Consider the following 10,631-nt stretch of genomic DNA (forward strand, 5'->3'; position numbering starts at 1 on the left):
TGCTTTGGGACACTCCAGTGGCTTTGACGCACATTGACAAAGATGGATGAAAGCCTTGGCTTCTCCAACAGGAAGCTGAAAGGGCACTGGTTCAAGAGTACCCGGTCTTTGGACATTGACTGTCTCTCGCACTCTGGCAAGATGAGCATGAGTGAACCTCAGGCATCTGACTTCCATTGACACTATTTCGACTTGATGATTTCCTCACACTAGTAAAAAATATTTGCCTGGCTGTCTTTTCTCCAACTGCTCAATTGCTGTATAGGGCCTGGCAGTGGCAAGGATATAGTGTCACTTCATTTAATGCAGGAATAACCTATGTGTGGTGCTAGGAGACAACATCAGGGTGAAGCCTTGGACACTTTGCCTGTTTGTTGGCTCTTCAGAGTAACTGATTGGCCACTGTGTGAAACAGGACGCTGGACTAGATGGACCACTGGTCTGATCCAGCAGGGCTCTTTTGTCCTTATGTTTGTTAATGTTAGAGAATCTTCAGATCAGCCACACAAAAGCATGTAGGAAAATCACAAATTGCTGAGCAGAAATATTTTGAACAACAGCAAATTTTCCTAAATATGATGCTGATGATGAAGATTGCAATTCTGTGTTCACTTACTTGGAAATAAGACCACTGGACTTAATTCTGAAAGAAAAACACAGACAATTGAGAAGCATGGATAATAATTTTGGGGGAAACTGTTCTGATAGCTATATTTGTGTCCAATGACACCATTGAGACGGACAAGATGGTGTTCTAATGTTCTATATGTTCTAATAATAATAGTTGTATTCTTTAAAAAAAGTTAATTCCATTTTTCTATTATTGTAAAAACTAAAACAAAAAACAAAGAGACTTCTTTCTTAAGAAGAAGGGGGGTTACAAGAATCCTGCTTCTCATAGCTGAGCAATCAAATACAGAATCAAAAGAACAGCCCCGTCTAAATAAATTCAAACCTGATTCCTTTTGCCAAACAATTGAAATTGAAATTCACAGTAAATAAAAAAGTGCCCAGAAACAGCTAAGAAGTGGAACAGAAAAGAATAATGAATGACAGTGAGATTTACAGGGAGCCGAGGCCTTTCAATCTTTAACTCTATGCTGGTTTCCATTTAATTGCCCAACGATGCCACTCAAACCAGCAGTACCCGCTCTGCTTGGAAGTAGTGCCAAGCGAGCATTTAACTGTGATGTGCGTCAAGAGATGGCCTCAGCGCTCAGCAGGTGACTTCTTGCTCCCTTGTTGAATGAACAGATAACTCCCATGCTCTGCCCTTAACCCCCATTCCCATCCCCAATAAATGAAAATGGGTCAAGGAGCAGTGAGAGCCCATCAGAGGCTTTAGGGAAATGGGCCAGGAATCAGCACGCCAAGCTGGTTACTGTTTTGCTAGCGCAATGCACATCAACACAAGGGGGAGAGACCACAAGTTGGCACAAGATTTCAGGACAGAACTTTCCTTCCACAGAGACAAAGTGTTCCCCTCATGTCACCTACAAGTTCCTTGTCAAAAAAGCTTGCTGATCTTCTGTGCCCCTTGGATTCACCTGGCCTGGCCTGATCTTTTGCATTGATCAAACTGTGTTGGACTTTGCCACCTTCTATTGGTGGTGGATGTGATGACAGCATGGCAGAAGAGAAGGGGTGGGAGGGTGGAGCTCTGCCTGCAATCTTTTGCTATGGTGGCAATTGAATACTCATAAAAACAGTTTCATGAGTGTGATCACCTTGAAGCAAACCTGCATAAAATTGCACAGCAGTTTTGAATCATAGCCAAAAGTACATACGAAGTAACCTTAGACAAGCTCTACCTTGCAGGATTGTTATAAAGATTACTAAGATTATGTGCATGATTGGATTACTAAAATTATGTGCATGATTTTACACTATTCTGTATAAATAACCTGTGCAACTGGTATTGCCAGCTCTTAAACTGATCCTTTTAATAGATCCAAGTGGGCAGCCGTGTTGTTCTGAAGCAACAGAACAAAGCACTAGACAAGCTGCACCTTTAAGACCAACTAAGTTTTATTCAGAATGTAAGCTTTCGTATGCTTTAAGCAGACTTCATCAGACAACTGGAATGGCAAGCCATCTTTAAATATAGAGAAAGTAGACAGTGAGTTGGTATGTAGAGTCATGGGGATGTCCTTTTAATGTCCTTTTTAAACATAATTTACTTCTATGCTTGAAAAGTTTCAACTTCCCAGTTCCAAACACTAAGCCAATGTTAAAGGATCAGGCTATTTTTCTCCTAACCAACTGGCAATCATGCCTGCAACTACCTGGTTGCCTACTACCTATGGAGCTGCCTTCCGTAACAGGTCAGAGGGGCTTCTATCTTCCTGGCTTTTTGGAGGGTGTGAAATGGAATTATTGCATAAATCAGACCATGTGCAGCAATTTTGTGTCTTGGCAAAAAAACAAACACCTTCTGACTGTGTCTGTTTTGGTATTGTATTCTGCTACCTGCCTCCAGTAAAGAGGTGTCAAAAAAAGAAAAAAGGCGGGTTTACCATGATTTTAAATGAGCAGAAATTAATCTTGTAAATCTGAGTAACGGATAACATTCTCTTCTGCATCTACATAATTCCCTGAGAAAAGAAAGAACGTCAACTGATAAAGCTCCTCCCACGCGCCGCGCAGGTGAACAAGGCAAAGCTGTTTTTTTAACCCCAGCTATCCAATGACAGTTGCGGCTTTCTGGGCCAATGAAAAGGACAAGGGAATCTTCCAGCACGTGCAGAAAAGGTCAGCAAAAAGCTCCGCCGTCGTTCCAAAGGAATCCGAGACAGCCAATAGCCGCTAAGAGGCTGCGGCCTTGATAACCAATTGCAGTGGGAAAACGACTAACTGTGCCCGCCCCTGCAGGAATCCCCGGTGATGTTGTTTTTCCGGTAAGATGGCGGCCCCCAGAGTGGCCAGCGACGTAGAAGTTGAGCTGGAGTCGGTATTCCCCCAGGAGCTCGGGTTGTTCGCGGATGCTTTCACAGCTGAGACCCCTTACCGGCTCTGTGGCCACGAGCTGAGTATTGTTCAGCACCATGGAAGCCGTCTGGGGGTGGCTGCCCCGGTCTGGGAGGCGGTGAGCCTGGGGTGGCTCAGGGTTGCCAGGTCTGGGTTGGAAGATACCTGGAGACTTTGGGGGTGGATCCAGGAGAGGGTGGGTTTGGGAAGGAGAGGGGCCTTAGCATGGTACAGTGCCATAGACTCCACCCTTCAAAGCCTTTCTCTGCCAGCTGGAGATCAGTTGTCAAAGCGGGAGATCTCCAGGCCCCAGCTGGAGACTGGCAACTCAGTGGCAACTTTTTCACATTTGCTGGAGTAGCAGAGAAATTGCAATTTAACAAGTGTTGGCGTTTGAAGAGGCTATAGTTTGTCTGAATTGGGCTCATCAGATGCTTATGTATCTGTTTTACATTTTATTCTGTTCATTCTCCAAGGAGCTCAGGCCAGTGCAGAAGATCACCTTGTCCCATTCTATCTTCACAACAGCCCTTTGAGGTAGGCTTGGCTTAAGCCAGGCTCTCCTAGCTCAACAGCTACATCACATTGGTTCTTATTGGTATGATTAAGCTGTTGTCACAGGTAGGATGGGGAGACAATTGTTTGTTTATATCCTTCTTCTTAGAGGGTTGCTGGAGGTAGCTCACAGATAAAAACAACATCATTTATTGCATTAAAAGCAAATCTTTGATCTGATACATTATATGGGTATTCTTAAAATTCTGTTCTCAAGATAAGGTGTATTGGAAAATGCTGTAAACTGTAGCACTACTTAAAGTCTTGGTGTAAAACAGGAAATAAAAGTGGTGTGAGTGTATGCTATTGGATGCAAAGTAAAACCCACACTCTGGAGTAGAGGTGAACAAGATCACTTGGATAGTGATAGGTGGTAGTGCTAGAAATGGGAATAATTAAGGCAAGGGCGGTATAAATGGGATAGGGAAGACAGAATTTGGGGTAAAGAGAGGTAGTGTGGCAGTGTAGTTACTGTGCCATATTTGGGTAGACCTGGATCCAACCCCTGCACACACAAATCACCATGAAGCCTGCTTGGTGACTTTGGACCAGTCATTCTTGCAGATAAGTTGTTAGGATAAAACTGGGAAGAGGAAACATAAATATTGCTTTGAGTTACTTGAAAGAAGATTGTGTTTGGGAAAGAGAGTGAGAAGTAAGTAATGGAATAAATCAGGCATGTTGAGGAAACTTTGCTAAAAGTAGCATCTTTATTTGAGTTGATGCTTAGAAAGGTAATATCTGTTGATGTTAATATGAGACAGATTACTCTTTCTTTATAGAGATTCCGCCCCCTTGCTACAGCACTATTGATTTAGTCCAAATTTCCTCATAGTGAATTCAGGTGACATAATTTACTTCCAAGGAATTTGCACAATCCTTCATCACAGATCATTAAAAATCAGCCAGATTGGTGAAGGTGATCCTGTTATACTCTGAAATGTGAAAGATTCTGTCATCCTTGTACATCTGCTGACCCTGAATATATTGTCTGAATTGTCTCATTCATTCTAATATGCCTTTCTCTCTTATGTCTGGCCAAGGCTTTAGCGCTCTGTGACTATTTTGAAGAGCATAAGCTGAACTTCTGGGGCAAGAAGGTTTTAGAACTGGGTGCTGGGACTGGCATTGTGGGCATCCTTGTTGCCCTCCTTGGTATGTAGAATTGCTTAACCAAATGCAATAGCATTTGAAAATTTCTGATGATACAGTTACCCCATAGCATCTACCAATCATGCCTTGCTTTCCTTATAAAAACAGTATTGTTTCAATAGCTTTGAGATCTTGCAGTTTCAGAACTACAAATATATATTAAAGTGGTGCAGAGGGCTTATATGATGTGTAGGTGGTTGATACTGTGCAGTGACACATGACCTGCCATAGTCTAATGTTTAAGACAGGGATCCCGAATGTAGTGCCCACTGATAGCTTTTCTGGTGGCTGCCAAGTGTTTTTTAAAAAGTGGATAGGGGAGGGGGGCTCAAACATCAGACATTCATGTGTTGTGGCTCTCAAACATCTGACATTTATTCTAAAGGTAAAGGTAGTCCCCTCTGCAAGCACCAGTCGTTTCCAACTCTGGGGTGACATTGTTTTCACAACGTTTTCACAGCAGACTTGTTATGGGGTGGTTTGTCATTTAATTAGCAAGAATTTAATTAGCAATAATATGTTTTGCATATTTGCAGACCATGGAAATAGGTTTTCTCTTTGTGCAGGCCTGGGCAAGCTAGCATAATATTTAACTGTGCATTTGGGATCTTTACCAGATTTGGCTGTTACCTGTTGTTAAGCACTGTCTGCAATGCCTGGCTGTTTGCAACAGCTAGGCTGGGTTCAGATGGGTGGTTTAAGCCACCCCAGGGATGGCAGACAAAAAAGCGCATCCAAATGTGCACATCTGCCTGCCGTCCCACTCCCGCCCTCAAACTGTCCCTGACTCACCTGGAGCCGGATCAATGGGGCCCCTCCAAAGCGTCTCCCTGGCTGTCTGGATGGCCAGGAAGCACCCAGAAAGCACGTAGGGAGCAGCAGATGGGGCACACGAGTGCTTTGGACACTCTCTTGGGGTGCCTGTGGCCTGTCCCTGTTCTGCAGGGTGTCTGGATGCTTTGGGGTACTCCAGTTTCCACCAGCTCACTTCTGGGTCAGCACGCTGCCCCCCTGAGCCAGTGGTCTGGACTCAGCCTTATTGTGTTTGAAGGCTGGACTGCCTATATGCCCCACAAATATTTTTCCCATGGCCTCCAAGCACATGTCAGAGATACTCTTGTATTGATCTTCCTGCCCTCATATTGCTAGTTTTAAAGATATTACCAGCTCTGCAAGAACTGTATATTTTTAGGGTTTGTAGAATCTTTCGGGCTCAAGTGCCATGTTCTACTGGAGAAAGTTTTTCTTCCAGACGTTTCATTCTCAGCTGCGGAGAACGAAACGTCTGAAAGAAAAACTTTCTCCAGTAGAACACGGCACTTGAGACCGAAAGATTCTGCAAACCCTAATGATGTTACCAGCCGTGAAAACCTGAAATCTTTGATAACTGTATATTTGCTTCAAAACAAAGCAGAGCATTTTAAAATGCACATACTTATATATAACACATTGCTGTTTTTATGGTATTGAATGAGTGTGAAGGCATAAATTTTAATGCAATTTTGTTGCAGTTATACATTGCCTACCTTAGGGACCGCCTCTCCCCATATGTTCCCCAGAGAGCACTGAGATCTAGTTCTCAAAACCTCTTAAAAATCCCTGGGCCAAGAGAGGCTAGATTGAAGACAACGAGGGAGCAAGCCTTTTCAGCAATGGCCCCCCGATGGTGGAATCAACTTCCAGAGGTGGTGCGAGCCCTGCGGGACCTGAATCAGTTCCGCAGGGCTTGCAAAACCATCCTCTTTCAGCTTGCTTTTAAGACAGAACCCGGCTAAACTGACCTGTAGCCATCTAGCCATCTTATATATGATTGTGAACTGTAGCACCTTAACTTAATTTTAATTTATAATAGCTATTTTATTTATTTAACTAACCTATGTAACCTAATTGTATTTTAACTTGTTTTGTCTTGATTGTATTTTATCCAAATCATGGTTGTTCCATGTCTGTGAGCCGCCCTGAGCCCGCCTTGGAGGGGGAGGGCGGGATACAAAAATAAATTTACTTTACTTTACTTTCTGCCATTGTATTTGAGGTGCATTGCAATTGAAAATACTCTAGAAATAAGATGTTAAAAAAAGACAGACAATAAGACTCCAGTGGGCTTTTGAGGAGCTGCTGTTTTGGGCTTCTTCTTATAGTCTGCAGAGCTTTAAGCAGCTGATGAGAAAACTGTGGTAGATATCAGCAGGTTCTGATGTAAGTGAATAATTAAAGCCAATGATCACCGGAATAGCAATAACACTTTACACAATGAGTGTATATGCAACCTACATTTATCAAAATACATGTGTAGCAATAATCATCATTTTTTTTTTTTAAAGGTAAAGGTAGTCCCCTGTGCAAGCACCATTCGTTTCCGACTCTGGGGTGATGTCACATCACAACATTCAACAAATGCTCATAATACATAATTAAACCAAAGCAGTTGAAAAAAAAGTTCCATTCACTCCCCCACATTGCCTGTAAAAAGATAAAAAAAATACAGTTCCTTAGAGACAGAAACCTTCCTGCTGTTCCAGCTTGTATTCAGCAACCTGGGTGGAGTTCAGATTTCCAGCTTGTCTCCGAGAGAGTAAGAGACCACCAGCCCGGGGTTCCTTATGGTTTCTGTCCTTCGTCAGCCTTTTACTCTCAATATTTTATCCTTGAGCCTCAGTACCACATTTAACAACTTGGATCAGCACATGTTAATTGCTCTTTCTGTTTCTGGCTCTCCAGATGAGAAAACTGTAGCTGGACAAAAGGATATTTAATAAAGTCAGATCTCTAAGTGCCTAATAAAATTTGCTTGCTTGTGGGTAATTCATATGCAAACAGAGTTCAGAAACTGAGTTTCTGTTGTCTCTTCTCCTCTAGGAGGAGATGTGACCATCACAGATCTTCCTGTGGCCTTGAAGCAGATAGAGGAGAACGTCCACCGAAATTTGGCTGCAGAGTGCCTGGCTCGAACCAAAGTTTGTGCACTCTCATGGGGTCTGGACCACATGGAGTTTCCCTGTGACTATGACTTCATCTTGGGTGCGGATATTGTCTATCTCAAGGACAGTTACCCCTCACTGATCAGGACTCTCCAGCACCTGTGTGGTCCTCAGTCTACTATCTACCTGTCTTCCAAAATGCGACGGGAACATAGTACATTGTTGTTCTTTGAGACACTGCTCCCTATACACTTCACCTCAAAGCTGGCCTTTAGAGATGAAAACGAGAATATTAACATTTACAAGGTGACCCAGAAGAGTGACATCTGACAACCACTGTGTCACTGGATGAACAATGTTAACCACCTTTTAATTTAGGGCTGTCATTCCACAAAACTGTACGGGGCTGAACTCTTCATTCCTCCACTTTCTCGACCATTGGGTGAAAACATATCTGATAGCTTCATTTGAATATTATAATGCTACGAATCTCCAGGTTCCTTGAGAGACATGAGGTGCTAGAAAGGCTCACAGATCTGCATTTTTACTGTTCCCTGGATTCATCAGGTAATTTCCATTCCCGCCATCTTGAGTCTCCAGTCCTCAAACATTCCCTGACCATGCTTTCAGTTTTCTGGTCAAGACTGAGGAACTCTGCAACCGTACAGCTCAGCCTACTAGGGAGTAATTTTCTAATGTGGGATCTAGCTGCCAAAAATTGCTCATTTTTCTTTTGTGGAAATGATCTGTAAGAGGAAGGCAGAAAACTCCAGAGCTGCTGCATAGAGATGATTCTCTGTATAGCTGTTGATACTGCTGCAGATACAGAACCATTTGCAGTGGCAATGGGACATCCACACAGCAGTTGTTCCTACACTTCCCTTAGACACCATTTCCTCCACAATCCATTGCAGCTATGTATGAGTTCCCAGCTTTCATTTTTAAAAAAGTCTGCAGTAAGGATGGAACATGAAAATAGTGGTTCGTTTCATGGTTAGTTGATTTGTCTGATTCGGTGGTTCAGTTCATGGTTTTTTGATTTTCTGAACAAATTGTGGCTTGTTTGGTTCAGGAAGGCGTGGAATGCCCCCTGAGAGGGCTAGAATGAGCAGGTGTGCCATGACGGGCCCAGTGTGATGATGTCTTTCCCCAAGTGATAGAGTATGCTCCCCTGACAGTGTGCCCAGCATGATAACATCACTTCCAGATGATGTCATCACACTAGGTGTATTGCAGTGCACAAGGGTGATCCCCCACCCATAATGACACAGATGAACCACCCCCAAAATAAGCCACTTTGTTTTGTGAGTTGTGCATAGTGTATGTACCCGAACCAATTTGGAACGACCCACGATTCAGCTGTTTTAAGCACGAATCACAATTCTTGCTTCAATTCGTGCTCATCTCTAGTCTGCAGTACTTATTATGTAGTTAAAAGATAACAGTTGCAGCCTGTACCTTTCTCCTTATAAATCCATAGTGAAAAGGGCTGAATAACTTCTTTCAGAAATGAAAGTTGGGCAATTAGTACGTTGTTCCAATTTATTGTTATATCAATTTAACAACCTTTTTGTGTGTATTGTGGGGGACAGTGGCTGCAGAGGATGGGGTTGGGAAAATAGTGCCAAACTGGATTGCAGATTTTCCAAAAAGCACACATGTGAGATCAAATTATGTCCAAAAGTGGATTGACTATGATTTTTTTACATAAAAGATCACACCAAACCAGGTTTGGGAAGATTGCAAAGTGGGGAGAAATGAGATGACATTCTATAGATCAGGGGTGGCCAACGGTAGCTCTCCAGATTTTTTTCCTACAACTCCTATCAGCACCAACCATTGGCCATGCTGGCTGGGGCTGATGGGAGTTGTAGGCAAAAAACATCTGGAGAGCTACCGTTGGCCACTCCTGCTATAGATGCTCCCCGAAACAGCAGTTCTGTGTGGAAGTCATGGTAAAAAAAACCCTGTGTGTGGAAGCCAGGCAGTGGGAGCAATAGAAAGTAGGTCCTTAGAATTCTTGTAAGAAGAAGAGTTTGTTTTATACCCCGCCCTTCACTACCTGAAGGAGTCTTGGAGTGGCTTACAATCCTTCCTCTTTCCACAACAGACATCCTGAGAGGTAGGTGCATCTGATAGAGCTCTGAGAGAACTGTGACTGGCCCAGTGTCACTCGGCTTTATGTGGAGGAGTAGGGAATCAAACCCAGTGCTCCAGATTAGGGTCTGCCGCTCTTAACCACTACACCAAACTGGCTTGACAGACTAATGGTCTTGTAAAGGAGGAGGATTTCTATCTAGTCTTCCAATGTTTGGAAGCATGCATCATGCTTACCCAGAAGAGCAGGCTGTAGTGCTTGTTCCCTAGTTCCATTTGTATACAGATGAAAAAACCAAAGTTCTCCTATACTGGACCATCTTTATTTTTTTAAAAAATCATTTGAGAGAGAAGCAACTAAACTGAAGCAATGCCCAAGTGCATTAAGATACCAATGATGCCTTAGTTGCCATTGGAGAGATACTATTTAAATAAGGATTTTGTATTTTCATTAAAATGCCTCTGAATTATGTCTCTTAATTTTCACAAATGCATACTGGCCTATCTTAACTTCTAAAGAGCCAGGCTTCAGTTTAATGAGTACCGTATTACCAGTGGTTGACGTTTCATTTGGTTTGTTAATTATATAATTTTTCTACATTTCTGTGGAAATGTGTTCTAGTTTCATCTCTCTAGTTGCTGTATTGCAACTCCAGATAATATCCAAGGAATTCTGAGAACTTAAAAATCACTGTCAGCTGAGGGAAGGTCTTTGTTTTTTACAGCTTGTTAATGGGAACTAAAACTTTTTAAAAAAATGGTAACCTGATACCACTTATACTGTCATAAGGCCACATAGTAGAGAAAAGAATGCTTCCCCCCCCCTCCAGATCTTGGTACATAAGTTGTCATCTGTACAAGGGAATGCAGCTGCAAAAGTATGGCTTGCCTAAGACTTCCAAGTCAATTCCTGGTTAAGCTTACAATTGAATAAGAGCC

At 42.7% G+C, this 10,631-nt stretch overlaps 1 protein-coding gene across 1 annotated transcript; it reads left to right on the top strand.

Annotated features, from left to right (window-relative positions):
• Positions 1–2,874: 2,874 nt before the first annotated feature.
• On the top strand, positions 2,875–8,547 carry EEF1AKMT3 (EEF1A lysine methyltransferase 3). Its single transcript, XM_060253109.1, has 3 exons — positions 2,875–3,085; positions 4,566–4,677; positions 7,534–8,547. Exons 1-3 carry the CDS (start codon positions 2,903–2,905, stop codon positions 7,923–7,925), a joined length of 687 nt encoding a protein of 228 aa, XP_060109092.1. The 5' UTR covers positions 2,875–2,902; the 3' UTR covers positions 7,926–8,547.
• Positions 8,548–10,631: the final 2,084 nt, after the last annotated feature.

Source organism: Heteronotia binoei, chromosome 13 (assembly GCF_032191835.1).
Source record: "Heteronotia binoei isolate CCM8104 ecotype False Entrance Well chromosome 13, APGP_CSIRO_Hbin_v1, whole genome shotgun sequence".
Lineage (NCBI taxonomy): Eukaryota > Metazoa > Chordata > Lepidosauria > Squamata > Gekkonidae > Heteronotia > Heteronotia binoei.